This window comes from Hirundo rustica, chromosome 4 (genome assembly GCF_015227805.2).
Source record: "Hirundo rustica isolate bHirRus1 chromosome 4, bHirRus1.pri.v3, whole genome shotgun sequence".
Lineage (NCBI taxonomy): Eukaryota > Metazoa > Chordata > Aves > Passeriformes > Hirundinidae > Hirundo > Hirundo rustica.
The window spans coordinates 18331371-18349011 of NC_053453.1; the positions used below are offsets into that span (position 1 = coordinate 18331371).

A 17641-nucleotide genomic window follows, 5' to 3' on the forward strand; every position below is an offset into this window, starting at 1 on the left:
CCTGCCCTTTTTCATGATGGCGGCGGCACGCGAGGCCGATGGGCGTCGCTCGCTCCAACAGCTCTGCCCCTCCCCTCGCCCGGATCTCTGGGCACGCGGGGGGCTCCCATTGGTCCGGAGCGTGGCGGCCGCTGGTTGGACCACGTCCCTGCGCTCCGCTGCCTCGACCAACAATCGCCCGCGGCCGGTGCGCGTGTGGGGCTGACGCGGAAATCTGAATGGAGCTCGCGGGCCGGCGGGGCCGTGCCGGGCTGGGGCGGGGCGAGCGCGACTGCCGCTGCTGAGGGGGGCTCGGCTGGGGCGGCCCCGCTCCGCGTCCAGGGGTCCCGAGCCCTTGCCATGGGGCCCGGCCCCTCTCCTCGCCCGGGCCCCGCGCGACGACCGTCTCGCGTGGCCTTGGCAGTGCTGCTCTGTGCTGCCCTGTTGCTCTCGCCGCCTGTCCGTGGCGCCGGTGAGCGGCGGCGCCTGGCGTGCTCCACCTGCCGGGGCATCGTGGACAGGTTCAACCAGGTGGGCCGCGGGGTGTGTGTGGACGGCAGGGGTTCGCGGGGGCTTCCGGCGGGGCCGAGCAGCGGCGTAGGCGGCTCCGTGCCCGCGGAGCTCAGGGGCAGCGCCGGCCCCCGGCCAAGCAGCGCCGGCCGGCGCGGCGCGGGTCCGGCCGGCTCTGTTCCCAGAGGCCGCGCTACGGGAGCGCCTCCGCCGGAGCCGCGTTCGAGGCGGCGCCGGGGCCTGTGATGGGGCAGTGGCGGGTCCCGCTCCGGCGGCGGTCGCAGTGCTGAGGCGCGCGGGTGGCAGAGCTCCTCCATCTCTGCCGCCAAAAGTGTTTTGGTGCTTTTTGTGCAAAAAGGCTGTCTCCGTTGAAGCGTGTCCGGCTCCATGGCAAGTGCTGGTGGAAAGCTTCGTCTCCAGACATTCGCTATCTGTTGCCACTTGCAGCAGCCATACGTGTGGCACGGTAAATTCTGCGCCGGCAGCGAGAGGCTGCTGCGCCGAGTGACCGGTGCTTCGTACTCCGTACGCATATCGGCAGCTGCAGGCTCGCGGGTCACTTGAACTGCGGGGCTTTCTGCGAGGTGTCGTTTGGTGGCATTGGCTGTGGCTGGGGACAGCTCTGCTGATCGCCCTGTTGTACGGTTGTGTGCTTAACTTACGATGTGATGCAGACCGGGCTGTTAGCAAAACTGAGCAGAGTTTTTGTTCAAATGATAATAAATAATAAATTTTCTGAGAACTTGAGGGAGAAGGGTGTAAAGTATCATACATGCATGGGTTGATCTTTTTATTAGGAAAATTTAATCATGTTATGCTGTAACATACACTTTCTCACTTTTCATGTTGTCATTAGCTGTTGCTTTCACTCCCGAATTTGATCAGCAGCTTGAGAGCTCTACTGTAGTTTATTATGGTACTTTTCACAATTTTTATATAAGCATTTGTTAGTGCCCTTAATTTTTGTTAGAAACAAACGCTATGTAATTTCTGGTACTTTTTATTTGTAGGGTTTAGCAGATACAGCTAAAAAAAACTTTGGTGGTGGAAACACTGCTTGGGAAGAGAAGACGCTGTCGAAGTATGAGTCCAGGTGAGCTGTCTCAGTACTTCTTATTCAGCTCCCTTTTGTGTTCACTGTGTGTAACTTCACCACTGTTTGTTTGCAATTTAAATATTCAACTTGGTACCTAAGGTTTCTCTTGTCCAAACCTTAAATTCTTAATGATTATAAAAATGTTACATTACATTGTAGTCTAAAGATTATAGTAAAGACTCGAACACCTTACTATTGCCTTTATTTTTCTCATTTCTGAAAACAATGAAAGTTCTATTATTAATCATAGTAATTTTTTTTCTATTTGCCTGTTAAAGTCTTAAAATAATGAATCTAAATAATGGTCAATACTTAACTGCTAGTCATAAAAGTACAGAATACTGAAATACTTGATTTAGAATTAAAGCAGTATCTCCTCCCGAGAGTTGTCACTGTTTCAGTGCGAAAGAGAGAGCAGATTACTGTATGTATATCATCTGGGTTAATCATGAAGAAAAGTAACCTGATACCTTTCTCCTGCATTTCAAATTTATTGGAGCCCTGCGATGTTACTGTGAGATTCACAGGCATGTACCAAATAAAAATACTTTACATTTATTGTTGAACATAAAAGTACTGCACTTCAATTTTGTGGGAAGCTAAAAATCTGTCAAACCTACAATCTGCAAACACAGTAAATCCAAGCAAGTCACAAGGTTCTTGTGGTCATTAGTATGGGTTTGGGTTGTTTTGGGGTTTTTTTGTTTGTTTTTTACTGAAATAATGTTTATTAGTTCTTTACTCTGATATTTGGTATGTTTTGAAACTAATTCAGGGCACCCCATAAATGGATGAAATATTCTCACTGAAGTCTGGCTGCTCTGTCAGGTCTTGAATTGTATTGAACGTTTAAATTAAATTTACAGTTTTTCTTCTCTGCTTGTAGTGAAATTCGTCTTGTAGAGATCATAGAGAATCTGTGTGACAGTAGTAACTTTGAATGTAACAATATGGTTGAAGAACATGAAGAACTTATAGAGAAATGGTGGTTCAAACTGTAAGTATCATTTTCTTGGTGGAGATCTGTGTGCAAATAAATTATCTAGGAAGATGAACTAATAATGTTAAATCTTGTGTCTGAACAATAGCAGTATGAGTAATTCTTCATTGTCTTTCAAGAGTTGCCATTGGGTACAGCTGGTTTCAGGCTAACTTTTAGTATCATGTGCTGCTGTACTATGTTCTTTTTGATTTTCAGTTCCAGAAGCGTTACACCAAAGCTTCTACACTTGTTTCTTATACACTGTCTACTTAGTTACCAATGGGATGTCAAGGCAAACTAACATTGCAAAATTTTAAAGTTTAGTCCCATATTTTTTTCCTTTGTCACAAAACTGCAAGGGGCTCTTTGGTTTTTGGTGGGTCTTTTGTTTGCTTGCTTTTTATTTTCCCCTGAAACTACATTCTGTTTGCCTGGCAATCAAAAGAATAGTTGGTGCTAAACAGTGAAGAGGTTGGATCTCTTGAGGATGGTTGAGTAGCAGCTGACTTTTCTACCTGCATTTTAAGTTGGATTGGAATTTTTGTTATAGCTGAGCTCTTTGTATACCAGTCTTAAATATAATTAGTTCATGGATAGCAGTGGAACATTTAGATTTCTTAATGTTTGAGATTTTCAGTGTCAAATCACATTTCTTCTAAGTATTTTTTACTAATTTTTACTGTCAGCACTCATAATTAGCTAGAATTCAATAGGGTAAACTGCCATTGTAATGTTTCATAACTGGATAAATGTTTTTGATACTCCACTTTTCTTCTAAATGACCGCTTTATCCTTTTACCTAACTATACAGCATTGTATATATGTTAACATGATGTAAAGGGAATAGAATGGTAGAGCAGAAAGTAGAATATTTTAGTTGGAAGGAACTTATAATGATCACTTAGTCCCACTGCTTGACTGCTTCAGGGCTGATCAAAAGTTAAGCATGTTGTCAAGGTCGTTGTCCAAACACCTCTAAAACACTGACAGGCTTGGAGCCTCCACCACCTCTAGGAAACCTGTCCCAGTGTTTGATCACCCTCTTGGTAAAGAAATGTTTCCTAATGTCCAGTCTAAGCCTCTCCTGGTGCAGCTGTGACCCCTTCCCTTGTGTCCTGTCATTAAATACAGCAGAGATCCGCACCTCCTTCTCCCCTTTCCCTCCTCAGGAAGCTGCAGAGGGCAATGATGCCACCCCCTCCACCTCCTTCTAGACAAGCACAGAGTCCTTAGGTGCTCCTCATAGGACATGCCTTCCAGAAAGGTAAACTATGCAACACAAAATCTTTAATTTGGCTAAAATTTGCAGAACTGGTCTTAAAGTAAAAAGTTTGATAAAGTAACCTTCCTAAAATAATCAAAACAATTAATAAAACACATTGAGTTCTGGAAAGCTTCTTTATTTAATCGACCTTTTGAGTGCATGCAATTGATTGTTTGCCTTCCTTTCTTTGATCTGTGGTATCCAATTGTCATTCAGTTTCTGTGGTAGTTTCCAAAGACAGTTTCTTTCCCCATGAATACCTTAGGTATTTTTTACAAGTTGTTACATAAAGGGTGGTCGATCACTGGAACAGGTTCCACACAGCACCAAGCCTGTCAGAGTTTAGGAATCATCTGGAGGACACTCTTGCTCACATAGTTTAGGATAGGAGGTCCTGTGAGGAGCGAGGAGCTGGACTCAGTTAATTAGGGCTGCGTGCTGGTGCTCAAGTAGCACATAACTAACTTCTTAATTTTAGAAATGTCTCCTAAAATAATACTCAATCAATGCTAAAAAAAGGAGAAATTTTAACCCTATCATCAAGTTGCCAATTATTTGAACAGATGTTAACATCTCTTCCAGGCTATCTTCTGTATACTTGAGATAAAGATATAGAAATTATCTATAAGATAAAGACATAAATAAGACTGTCTAAACTATACATAAGCCTTCTGTAAAAGTAAGGTGTTTAAAAAAAGGGGTGTGTGCATGTGTGAAGATGAATTGATTTTATTTGTTGCTCTTATTTCACTTTTTTCTTAAATATAATCTATAAATTTTGAGTAGAGCTTGTTAATAGTATTGTATTTTAAAAGGTACGTTTTCAACTTCTTCTAGAAATTGATTCCTGAAGTCTTCAGAAGAAATAGGTTTCTAATCTGTCATGTGCTCCTGTATTGTGCTGGGTCAGTTGTGTGAGTTGGCTTTTAAAGCATCTTTGTTCTTTTTCTTTGTAAATTAATATCTTTCATATACAGAAAGAAGAAGTATCCAGATTTGTTTAAGTGGTTTTGCATTGAAACAATAGAAGTTTGCTGCCCTGCTGGAACTTATGGACCCGATTGCCTTGGTAATTTTTCTTCTGGAAAATTCAGTAGCAGATACGTTTTCTTTACCTGTTTTGTTTCAGTCTTTACTGTCATGGACAAATACATGATGTGTGGTACTTTGCATGAGACACAGGCTGCTGTGTAGTATGTACCTGCTTGCTGCCTCATAATTGAGTAGCTAACTTGTGAATATCCTGCCTGAATAAAAGTCTTCTGGGCGTGTAGTAATATGCAAAGCTGTCCAGGGTACTGAGATGTGCAGAAACAATCTGATGCTTGTATCCACACCTGACCCATCCTTAAAGGCTCTCTGTAACTTGAAATCTGTTGTTTAAGTGGCATTGCAGAATCTGTCTAGACAAGAATCCTTGACCAGTTTCAAGAGTGAAACAACCCAAATGCTGCTGGGGTTTAAATGAAGAAACTTGCAACTGAGGATTAGTTTAAAAGAGAAAAATTGGGTAAAAGTAGGTGGGGGGTGAAAGTAAGATCTTTGCAAAAGTGATGAGAGATGTTTTGGCCTCTGAAGCTGATAAAATTTATATATCTCTAGAACCTTGCACCTTGTTAAGAGATTGATTTTGTCCACTTAATATATTGGTAAAAATTAAATCCCCATTCCCAATATTGATCTAAATGATAGCCAGTAGACTTTTAAAGATGGGATATGAGCCTTCTCAGAGGTCCAGAAAAAATAAAGATCCCAATTTTATCCAAGAAGCTAGGGGGACAAAAAAAAAAGATTTTGAGCCATGGTCTTTACCCAAAATCAAATTGGTAACTGAAATTTCCTGGAGATTGTTTTGAGTTTCCCTTATACTTGAATATATTATTAAGCATTGCCTTATTGCAAAACTTTTTGTTGCCCTCAAGGGTGAAAAAGACTCTGGGAAATTATATCCTGCTTTAGTGTGACATTTTAAAATTAATTTTTATTTTGTTTTCTGTGAAGAGAGGGGGAACTTCAGGTTCTTGTGTCTGAGAGTAGGAAGTTATTTCCTTAAACATCTGATTTTAAAATATTTTTGATCCATTTTTAGCTTGTCATGGTGGATCAGAAAGACCTTGCCATGGAAATGGCCACTGTGATGGTGATGGTACCCGAGGTGGAGATGGCTCATGTAGCTGTAAGAAGGAGTACACAGGACAATTTTGTTTGGACTGTTCTAGTGGTTACTTCAGTTCCTTGAGAAATGAGACACATTCTGTTTGTACAGGTAACAAAGTCTTAACACATGCTTATATCTTTGTGTTCCTTCAGTTTTTGCAAGCAAAACTGCAAACAGTTGAAACTAGCAAATGTAGAAACAAAACATAGCTTGGTCACTCAGCTTTAAGCATAAAAGATGTGCCAGTCAGTTTGGTGGAATTCTAAGGTTTTGCTAAGTCAACTTTTCACACTGCCCATGATTTTTAATTTTTTTTTTCTGCTTTAAGAAGCAGAATTCATAAAAATCTTTGCTTCTAAAGTACTGTTAACATCTTGAGCTGAAATTACTACCTATTGGACTGCTTTAAAAGCTAGGTTTTCCTCATGTCTCAGATAAGCTTAAATGGAATAAACAGGCATGGAAACAGTTGATCTGTACTGCAAACTATTAAGATTCCAGCTAGATGGACCTAAGTTTAATTTTGAAACAAAGTCAGGTCATAGGAATAAATTTTTGCATTGGTCAGATTTTCAATTGCTCTCACACCCTTGATGAGATTCTGCAACAGCTACATCCTGACCCTGGGGTCTCATAGGATTTTTTAAAAACAATCTGTTTTGTTTTGTTTTCAATCTGGTTGTGTAGTAATTCTTCTATATGATTTGTTTTGGAGTTCAATATATATGTTACATAGGGTGTGTTATCTATGCATGTTATATGTATATACATATATATACATACACACAATAGGGATATACAGCTAGATTTCTAGTATATTTCCTTCTGAAGTTCTTCAGAGTTAAGTCACTTCACACATTTTTCTCATAGCTAGTTGCAAATGTAAGTAGTGTGAGGATTCATTAGGCAGAGGAGTGCAGAGTTTGATGTTTAAACTCATGTTCCACCCTTGAGAGGCTGAGCTAAGTTTGCCTTCCTGATCTCCTCTTTCCAGATATTTTAGAAATTGGATCTGCCACTTCTAGTCACTAGAATTTTATGGCAGTGTTCTCAGTGGTGCAAATAACTGTAATTGCTAAGTTTGGTTTCCAGGGGTATTTTGGGATTTTGCAGTTGTTTTGGTCAGATAGCTGCATGTTTCTAAATTAAATCTTGACCTTATGGAGGTGCCATCCTCTGAATGGGAGTTTCAAGCTACTAAAAAATGATGGCTTCCAGTGAATCCTAAATGAAGTTTTCTCTGAGAATTCATGTGCCCGAGCTTGTCTTGGGATCTCTCAACAAAACTCAGGTTATGGTTTTCTCCTCTCAGCGTGCCATGCTGCCTGCAAGACTTGTACTGGTTCAAGTAACAAGGACTGCCAAGACTGTAAAGAAGGCTGGATTAAAAATGAAGGTGGAGCTTGTGTGGGTGAGTGATGCTTGGCAGATTTCTAACAGGTTTTGTAGTAACAATGGCTAGTAAGATTAGATGACATCACTTCCAAGTTTTATTGTATTTTATGGAAATGATCTGTCAGTTTAGATTTCTACTGTTTTATTAGTCTCTCTCTTCCTAACTAGTTTCATGTTGCAGGAGAGCAGTATTTTCTCACCACTGATTGTCTGGTGATGATAGTTATCTTTATATCATGCTGTTCACTGTATGTTTTTTTAGTTTAGTGGAATACATAGAGCAGCAAGTGGGGTGTTTCTTTTTAGACATGAGTTTTCTTGGTGTTTATTTGAATGCTAAACAATGCCCTGCTCTTGACTTAAGCTAATTTGTAAATTAGTAGAAGATTCCTAAAAACTTTGCTACATATTTTGTACTAAGTGCATATTTACCTTCACATAACTTAATTTTAAATGCTCAACCCTAATAGAGTTCAAACACTGCACTAAAAGCCGTGCATGCTAACTTTTTCTGTTGTTGGACAGAAATACTGGGAGACATCAAGCTCAGTGCTTCATTAATCTCTTACTTGTTCCTATCTTAGCATTTAACTTGGTTTATGAGGAGATAAGTGTGAAACAGTTCAGGAAAAATGCAAACATTAAATATACTCCAAATGCAGGAAAGCACTAGGGGAGAGTAACACATTCTGTTTAAGTGGTTGTATTTCATCCTTTGAAGACATCTAATGGTAATGCCTGGAAACATTGTCTTAGAAATTATGTGAACACTGCTTCCTTTTCAAAGTGCCAGTGAGAACTGGGCTTGAATTACAGCTCTTGTAATACCTGCTTAGGCAACTAGTGAGCACACCCAGCACATTTTTAAGATGGTTTGGTACTGTCTTCTGTACAGCTGGGCTTTTTCCAACTAATTATTGCCACTAATGAACTACAAATCAATTGAGTAATCAGTAGGAACGATGGATGCAGCAACAGGATGAGTGACAGCAACGACTGGAAGAGAGGGACTGGAAATAGCCTTTGTTTGAATTTTTTAATGAAATACTATTGTACCCTTTCTCAAAATCATAAGATTTGCATGTTTTAACTCTGCAGTAGAATTGGTTTTCAGCTTGACTAGTCTTAATCATAACCTGGTTTGTTCCAATTTGCTTTGTGTAGAATACTAAGAGGTGCAGGTATGTGCATTAGTATAAGCTTTTTAGTCATATAAAAAGTTATGTAACTTGGTAATGTAGGAGTACAGGAGAAAATAGTGCTCCAGAACAATAGTCTGTCTGCTTGTTTGTTATATTTGCATAAATGTATGACTTGAAAATGACGAGGATTGCTGGTATCCTGGAAGCTTATTTAATTTTGAGCTCTTGAATTTCTGATACATCTCTTATAGTCATCACAAAGCACATGAGGATGAGTTTTGATTTTCTAATACAGGTTTAAGCTGAACAAAACAGCATATGTTACCATGCTAGTTCTGTGTCTGCTATGTTGCGTACCTGACCTCACACTAATTGCAACAGCTATTCTCAATGCAGTCACCTCATACCATTCAAGTATTAATCTGTCTGTTTAATCATGACTATTATTTTAGGTAACTTATCACTTTTTATCTTTCAGATTTAGATGAATGTGCAGCCTCTCCTTGCAAAGATCACCAGTATTGTTTGAACACAGATGGATCTTTCTTATGCAAAGGTTTCTTTTCAATCTGCTGTTGTTTTTTACTGTCTAGAATCCTAAACTAATGCTAGAGGTAATGCTTAGAAAATGCATGATAGGTACTTGCTACAATGTGGTCTGATCCTCACTGGGCACAGGGAGGATGAGGCTTTAGACCTATTGTATGAGCAAAACAAGAGATTTCTGGTTATTTCTACTTGGCTTTAGTGATGCCCCCTCACCTTGAGTACTGCATTCAGCTCTGGGGCATCTAATATAAGGAAGGCATGGACCTGCCTGAGTGGGTCCAGAGGACAACTGTGAAAGTCTTGATCAAGAAGGTCACCTCCCCTGTAAAGACAGACTGAGAGAGCTGGGATTGTCCATTCTTCACAAGAGAAGGCTCCAGAGCCTTTCAGTACCTAAAGAGGCCTACAACATATGTGGAGAACTTTTTACAAGGGCATTTAGTGAACAAGGGGGAGTGGCTTCAAACTGAAACAGAGTAGGCTTAGATTAGATGTTAGGAAGAAAATCTTTGCTGTGAGGGTGTTGAGGCACTGGACCTGAGAAGTTATGAATGCTCTGTCCCTGGGTGTGTTCAAAGACCAGTTGGATGGAACTCTGAGCTACCTGCTCTAGTGAAAGGCATCCGACCTATGGCAGGGAGGTTGGAACTAGATAGTCTTTAAGATCAACTTCCAGCCCAAGCCATTCTATGATTCCTTGTGAGGGTAAGCTATTTGACTTTAAGGGTGGTATTTTAAACCCCAGATATACAAAATTTTAATGCATTAAATATTTTATCTTTAGCATGTGATGCCAGCTGTACAGGTTGCACAGGAGAAGGTTCTGAAAAATGTAAGACCTGCGCATCTGGATACGTGAAGGAAGATGAGAAGTGTACAGGTTGGTGGATTTAGCAGTACCTGGTAGAATGCTGGTTAGCCATGCTGAGGAGCCCATAAGTACATTCACGTTAGTATGCATCAGCTTTCATGCCTGTCAGTAAACCCAGTTGTTCTGGTATTAGCTGCAAATATGTTCTTGATAACTGCCTTTATATTACTGAGCTGCTTTGCTTGACAAGGCTTAAAGTGAACCACTGGTACAAAAAAACAAGGTAAGTTCAGGAAATGGCAACATGAATCTTTTGTCAGTTCCTTACCACTTCATCAGATCTGTGTTTCTATTCATTCTGTAACAGAGAGGCAGGCATTCTGATAATCCATCAATGTCCAAATCCAAATGATATTCATTCTTAGTGAATTATAATGTGAAATTAGACTTCCTCTGTGGGAAAGAGCAGAACATATGCATAATCTGAAGCAGTTATTAAATGTGATGATGTAGTATTTACAAGCTCTATTCCCTTTACCTATACTTTGATGGCATAAATAGAAAATGACTGTGGGGGAAATATTCAGTAGGTTAAGATGAATTGCCTAATTGTAGCAAACATAACTGCTTAATACATTTCTGTGTACAGGGACCTGCAAAACATTAAAAAGTAACAGTATTGGGTGTTATCTGAATAACGTTGAAACGGTCCAAATCATGAAGGATTCGATTATTTTAACAAAAGTTAAATCTGTTACAGCAGCTTCCTGCTCCTCAGCGTTTTCATATTTGAACAGAATTCTTTTTATTTGACTGAGCACAAATAAGGTTTATAACAAAATAACAGCAGTGGACTCTTTCTTTCCCTGTGCTATCTCTAGATATAGATGAATGTAACCTTCCTGAAAAGGTCTGCACAAAAGAGAATCAAGACTGTGTTAATACGTCAGGTAGTTACAAGTGTGTATGTTCAGAAGGGTTTGAAGATAAGGATGGAACATGTGTTCAAACTGTAAAACCAGGCAAGTACCTATTCAGGGACAATTTAAAAACAAGTACGCTGTATCAACAACTTAGAGTTTTATTAAAGTCTAAGGGTCTAGTTGTTTGTAAACCCCTCTGTATTATTTCTCATCTTCATACAGTTGTGGTCTGTATCAATAATTCATAGTGTAGGCCTCACTCTGACCTGTTTTTTTCTTAAAGATAGCTTATGTATTTAAACATTCTGTTCTTGTGTTGCTCCATTTTTGCTTAACTCAGGGTTGTGTTTTTAAGTCACTTAAGGGTTTGGCTTTTTACATAAAATTAACTAGCAAATTTCTGCTATCATAAAAATGAGTTTGTCCTCCCCACTTCTTTCTTTATTGTAGTATAATTGTAGTGACTTAAGGGTATATCTGATTGCATGCAGTTTTCAATTCAGTGAAATCTCAGAAAATTACAAATTAAAAAAAGAATTACGCATTCTTTTTGCTGGATAACAAAGCTGAATTTGTTCATTTTGTGATCATGTATGTGTCAGAGCGGGTGTTATGGTGAAAATGAGAAAGACATCCGTCAGTCACAGGGACATGTTTAGCTTCACTTAAATTATACCTTCGGTCAAAAAATTCAACTTCAACTTGTTTTTTCTAGGATGTGTTGACCCCTGTGAACAGAACTACATTCATTAAATGTTCCACTACTCCTTCTAGGCCTCTTTTACAATTCCAAAGAGAAAGATAGGATTATTTTGTCATAACAACTGGAGGAGAGTAGATGAGAGACGCCTAATTTCGTACCTTTGTTTTCTTTATACTTCTTAGCTTGTTTGGGTGGTTTTTTTGTCCTCCCATTTCCATCCCCAAGACTCATTTTTCATCTTTTACTAATAAGTTGTAAAGATGGATGTTGTGTTACTGCTCAGGGCCACTCAGTGCATTCCTTTTACTCTCAGTGCAAGCTGTTATTAGTCCTTTAGAATCAGTTATGTACTTTTCTGATAACAGATACAGAGGGTATCTGTTACTGCCTTTGCTAATGTGGTCTGACATTTTGAGACTAAAAGTAATGACAAATTTGCACACTTTTTTTTGTTTAGATAATGCTTTTCCCAATATAATGAAATTGCTCTGCTTTTTGAAGGGTTGTTTTAACATACGAACGTAGCAGTTTGTACTACAAAAAAAAATTCTGTGCAAGACTTGCCCTATTTTTCAAATACCAGAACTACTACTGACAGCTTGTGTGGGAAAGAGGCAATTCACTGTGAATAGCTGAAAACAAAAGCCTAGAATAGAAGTGCCTGTGCTGGTATTTTTGGGTTTTTTGTGTTGTGGTGGTTTGTTTGTTTGTTTGTGGGGGTTTTTTTGTGGGTGTTTTTTGTTTGTTTGTTTTTTGGTGGGTTTTTTTGTTTGTGTTTTGTTTTGTTTTTTGGGGGTTTGTTTGTTTGTTTTCTTTTCCTTCCACTAATAGTATAATACCAGTTTATTTGAAAAATTTTGTTTGCACATGATAAAAAAGTAAATACAAGCTTAGGTTAGAGGAATAGTGCAAGTAGGTGTTACATATGGCTTAATTGCTTTTCTGGTCTTGATAAATGTTAATTTGGGTTTCCTTTTAAAAAATCCTAATTTCAAAAATCATAGTTATATCTATAATAATTATATATGTATAATTGATAGTAGATTTGTATTCTAATTGTTATATTTAACTTCACAGGAGAGGAAGGAGAGAGTGAAAAAACTGAGCCTTCACATACTGAACATGCTGACTTATGATCTGTGTTCAGAACCAAAAGACATTCCTATGTAAAGTTTTAAATTATTGGACTTAAGCCTCTGCTAGCTGAAATACTGTGGAAGTGGTATGAATTATGCAGGTTGCCATTAAGACTTTTTTTTTTTTTAAATGGTGACAACCTGCTCTTTAAGCTGCATTTCTTTATTCTTAAATTCCACTTTTTATATAATTCTTCAAAAACAAAACTCTGGATCAGTTAATAAAATTTGAATGAACGTAACACTGTTCCCAGCAAATGTAAACAACTTGCAGGCTTCTTGTTCTAGTGCCTACTGAAAACTATTATCTTCTGGAAGAATTTAGTTGCACTTCATAATTCAAGGAAAATTTAGACTGAAGTTTGTTGTTTCTAATCATGAGAAATATTTCTGTAACTGAAATAGAAAATTTGGAAATTGTCAAAGGGAATCTTTCGGGGGGGGTGGGGGAGGGAAGCACTGTTCCCTTAAACAAAATAGAATGCCTAATATTGCATTCAATAAAAGTTTATTTTGTTGGAATGTGCCTTAAATTTTTTAAGATGTTAATACCTTGATGTGTTGTCGTGCCTATTTTTCTTTTAAGTCAGTGAAAAAAACCCAAAACCACAAAAACAACCCTCAAAAAACCAAAAATACCCAGAACCTTGTAAACTGTATTTCAGTTCAGCACTGAATTCTAGCACTCAATTGTATTGAAATATACATGAAATAAAAACCCCAACCCAACAATATCCCTTCTCTTACACCCACTTTCCTCTAAAGGAAGAATTATGTCAACTTAAACTTTTCAAAGGCAGGTAAACAGGTCTTTCTGATAGATACTTGCATCAGCTATGTAAACTAGTTTAGAAAGTAATGAAAAGTAGGTTTAGCTTAACATATGCCCTCAATGGCTCATAGTTACTATATGAGTACTCTCTAGAAATGATGAATACAGGACTTTCATTACAGCCTACTGCTGTGTATAATAGCTTTGTGTCTACTGCAGAGCAAGCATACCACAATCAAATTTCATCTTGTGCCATTTCAGAGGGAGAGCTTATAAGCATAGCATCAATACAACTTTCTATGTGTTGTCTCTAAGCTTAAAGGCAAGTAAAAGAGCTAAAATGGGTATGTCCTGTAGGACAGTCATAGCTGTAAATAAAATAAGGACCATCCACGTGCAGTCTGTGGTGAAAATGAGTAAAGTTTAGAATACATCATGGTGGTGGATTCAGGGAGTATAACAAGGGTTGTAGAATACAGCTAAGAGCACAGTTTAGGCTTGACTGAAGAAGTTACAAATAGTACCCTGAGGTAAGGGGACATAAAAAAGCTCTGAATAGGAAATAGAAAAATAATAAAGATCAGACATCTTCTATGTACTTCTGAAGACTTTTGTTCAAACTAAGTCACAGTTCAGTTTGTGAAAAGTGCATAGAGGATTTGTATGTGTGACATACATAGGTGAATATTGTAGAAAATCTGATTCTGTTGGATTCTTGTGTTAAAAGCTGTCTAAGCTGATCTTGTGCATGGTAGTTTAAATACCTTGTGGTATTAAGGTATCTGCAACAGTTTTCTTTAAGTCAGTTTTCTTCAGCTGTTACGTCTAGATGTTTCTGAACTTGCTGGTCAGAGTATGAAATCTTCAGTGCTTTCTAAGCTGTAATTGTCAAAGATTTGCTGTAGAAATTGCTCCTCTGCTGTGGACTCTGGGACGGTGTGGATGAACGTAGAAGAGAGATCTCTGAAGTTGGGTTTTAGAAGATGAGGTTTATTGTAAGGGATATGAGGCCTTGCTCTGAGCTGCCAGGCGCAGCTCGTGGCAAGGCCTAGGGAGGTGCGGGAAGGGAGAGGTTGGGAGGGAGGAGTAAAGAGCAAAGAGACCAGCCCACTCTGAGTCCCCTGATAAGGGGTCTCAAGGTGGGCTGGAACAGGGCTCGAGCCAATGGAGTTACAGATACCTGATACTTCAGGGGAGGGTTACAGGTGTGGGATGAACATTGGGGGTGAGACAGAACATTCCATTTGACCTCTGGGTCTGGCTGCAGGTAACCTTCAGCTGGTCACATAACTGTTTTCCCAGACATCCAGTAGCTAGAACATCTCAAACATCAAAACTTACTTTAAATACTATCTCACTTACAGGTTTCACATTCTCAGAATCTAACCTAATCATATTTATAGGGCTTTCTGGCTTCATCCTCCCCAACAGTTTGCCACAAAATCTTGCCAGTTGGAGTGTAGATGTATTTAATGAGTACTAAATTAAAGGGAGGAGAAAGTAGGCAGTTTGGGAAGCCCATGGAATACAGCTCAAGGATCTCTAGGGTTTTTAGTACAGGTGTAGCCAATATTAGCCCATAAGGATCCTTCAGGAGCGTAGCTTCTCTATGTTATTCACTCACTCACATTTAACTCCCAGGTGTTGCAGGCTGTAGTGTGAATGGTTGTTAATCATTACAGGAAATGTTGGTTCTGTTTAGAAACTACTATCAACTCATACTCAAGGGAATTGTCTGTCCAATACAAACTCTTCCATTAATGTTTCAAGCCTGAAATAATACTTCACTATGAAGAACATGTTGCTACTCAAAGTTCCCTTCAACTTATTTGGGACTCTCGGGGATACCTGATGAGGTTCTTAGTTACATTGTGGAAGTGTTTGCTTTCTGCCTGCCAAAGCTTTGGACAGAAAGCCTTAACTGAATTGTCTTAGATAAACTCAACTCTGAAATTAACTGATAAAAACAACTTCAAGAATTTGCTTTTCTGTTGTGATAAAGAGGAGAAATTCTTCCTTGCCTGATCTGCAAAAGTAATGGGTAGTCTGATACAAACAGACTATTTTTCAGTTCTGGAGAAAAATGATTTCAGGTTTCCATTACCAGAGTAGAACCACCACAGTGGTGTTCCTTACAAAACATACAGATGTAGTACCTGGATATTAGGAGTCACTAATACTCTGTTTTCCTCAATTCTCCATTCTGCTGTCACCAATTTTAGGCACATGTTGCTCTGCATTAAATTATTGTGGGGTCTAGAAAGGTGAATTCAAATATTTAGAGCTTTTACTGAAGGGATATTGGCCAAGGTATTTATGTGATAAATATTTAGTACTATGCTACTGTCTTGTGCCCTCTTGATGCTGAGTTTTTAAAGAGTCAGTTCCCTTGTTTTATTCTGTATTCTCTTTTTGCTACTTCAGACTGTAATTACTGCTCCATTTTAGAAGTTGAAACTAAAAATTGTTTTGAATGAACTTAAATCTTTTTTTTTTTTTTTTTCCCTCCTCTGCCTCGAATACAGTGGGCAATAGACTCTGAGCTATCTTGGGTTTTGCATCAGAATGGAGGGGGTGGAGGAGCAGGATTTGAACTGATCAGCAGAAACTGGCAATGAAGGTCAAGTGCATTTTGTAAACCAAGCCAGTCCAGACTATCAATGCTTTCTATTGTATATGTTAATATTTTAGTGGGAAAAGAAAGTGAGCTGTTTCTATGAAGTTTTTAATTGTATTGTGAAGACACCTGGTTACGTGGTATAAGGCTGTACTTAAGGTTGTCTGGAATTACAGGTCTCATGTCCAGCTATACAAAGATGTTGGTAAATACTTCAGAAGTGATCTGAGATGTCCAACAAACAAGATTTGTGCTTCAGTGAAGTGTTGCTTAGGTACTTCTGTCATAAACCCCAAGGTGAACTTGTAGACCCACACCTATGATTTATTTTGTACATTTCATACTGTGGTATCAAACTGGAAGCAGCATTCCTTTTCCGAGATTGTTTTGCTACTACTTTGGGGTTTCTTGACCTAAAACTAAGTGGGTTTTTTGCCATGGGAAATAGTACTGAATAGTGTAGCTAGGCACTTGAAAGGACAAGATTCTCTTGTATATGATAACTGGACTCCATGGAAGATCCAGAAACACTTTCCAGGAGCAAGCAAACTTAGAGACCTTCATGATTCAGTTGACGCTCGAAACAAGACCAGGAAAGTAGTCTCAAGTATGCAGCTTCTGTACCACAGTCCTGCAGTGTCTAAACTTAGAAGTCAAAGTATGTGCTGAAATGTTTTCAGCTGAACATTGGTACATAATACTGAACGTTTTGATGTAAATTCCCAACATGTCTGTAATAGACACTCAGTTCTCTTCAAAGTGTAATACCATCCATTCCTAAATGGAGTAAAAGGATTATCTTTTGCAGAATACCTTGATGACTTAGGTAATTCAGAAAGTCGGTGATCATCTGAAAGGGTTCAAATCATATTCTTCTTTCTCAGGAAATGTGCTGACATCCATAAGTTATAGACGAGATCAGGACACCTGTCACTGTAAAATATATGGGATATACTGCACAAACACAGGAATTTTTGTAGATGATGGGGATTGATCATATATCATCCTAACATGTATGGGAGAGGTACTACTCAATCAGGGAGAAGAGTCAAACAATGACATTTGCAAGTTGAAAAAACACCAAGAATTGTGAAAATCACCAAATCACACTTCTAGCATAAAACTCGGTGTATGTGGCGCTGTGTGGATATATTGAGACAATTCTCCCTGATGAATAGGATGCACCCTGTGCTTCAGACCATTCTTAATACTGCACAAAGTTAGGCACGCAAATAATTCAAGTTTGCCTTAACAGGTGACTAACTGAAAAAAATGTTGAGATAAAAATACGCAACAAAACCCCCAGCAACAAAATAAAAGCTTTAAAAGATCCAAGTCCTGGATCATATGTAGCAATAATGTAAAGGAGAGTTATCCATAATGGTCCTAACTGACCTCCTGATACCCTTCCCTTCCCTCTGTCTGTCAGACTGCTATGGATTGTTGCCTGAGATTGTGTTTTACCTGTTCTGAAAGGAATCTTCTGAGGTTGTTCAAAATAACTGTTTGTGCTTTATTTTCTTTTTTTTCCCTTCCTTGCATCAAAATGGATTTTTTCTCATCCCTTTCAGCAGCTTCATATCTTGTCTATTTTCATGGTTTCA

General features: G+C 39.0%; 1 protein-coding gene across 2 annotated transcripts; it reads left to right on the forward strand.

The window, feature by feature from the left end:
- The first annotated feature begins 1 nt into the window (after position 1).
- Positions 2 to 13170, forward strand: CRELD2 (cysteine rich with EGF like domains 2). 2 transcript variants are annotated; one of them, XM_040063295.2, is made up of 10 exons: positions 2 to 187; positions 1500 to 1582; positions 2472 to 2582; positions 4809 to 4900; positions 5921 to 6097; positions 7302 to 7400; positions 9005 to 9082; positions 9860 to 9955; positions 10768 to 10908; positions 12590 to 13170. In XM_040063295.2, exons 1-10 carry the CDS (start codon positions 14 to 16, stop codon positions 12646 to 12648), a joined length of 1110 nt encoding a protein of 369 aa, XP_039919229.1. In that variant the 5' UTR covers positions 2 to 13; the 3' UTR covers positions 12649 to 13170. The 2 variants fall into 2 exon arrangements, with proteins under 2 accessions (XP_039919229.1, XP_039919230.1); XM_040063296.2 differs by lacking the exon at positions 2 to 187 and adding an exon at positions 316 to 510 and having other exon boundaries at positions 12590 to 13113.
- The last annotated feature ends 4471 nt before the right edge of the window (positions 13171 to 17641 follow it).

Excerpts from the sequence above, each read along its gene's own strand:
- CRELD2 (XM_040063295.2), top strand. The coding sequence starts at position 14 with ATGATGGCGGCGGCACGCGAGGCCGATGGGCGTCGCTCGCTCCAACAG. Across the intron at positions 1,583-2,471 it reads CTGTCGAAGTATGAGTCCAG|TGAAATTCGTCTTGTAGAGA; the intron begins GTGAGCTGTCTC and ends CTCTGCTTGTAG. Across the intron at positions 7,401-9,004 it reads TGAAGGTGGAGCTTGTGTGG|ATTTAGATGAATGTGCAGCC; the intron begins GTGAGTGATGCT and ends TTTATCTTTCAG.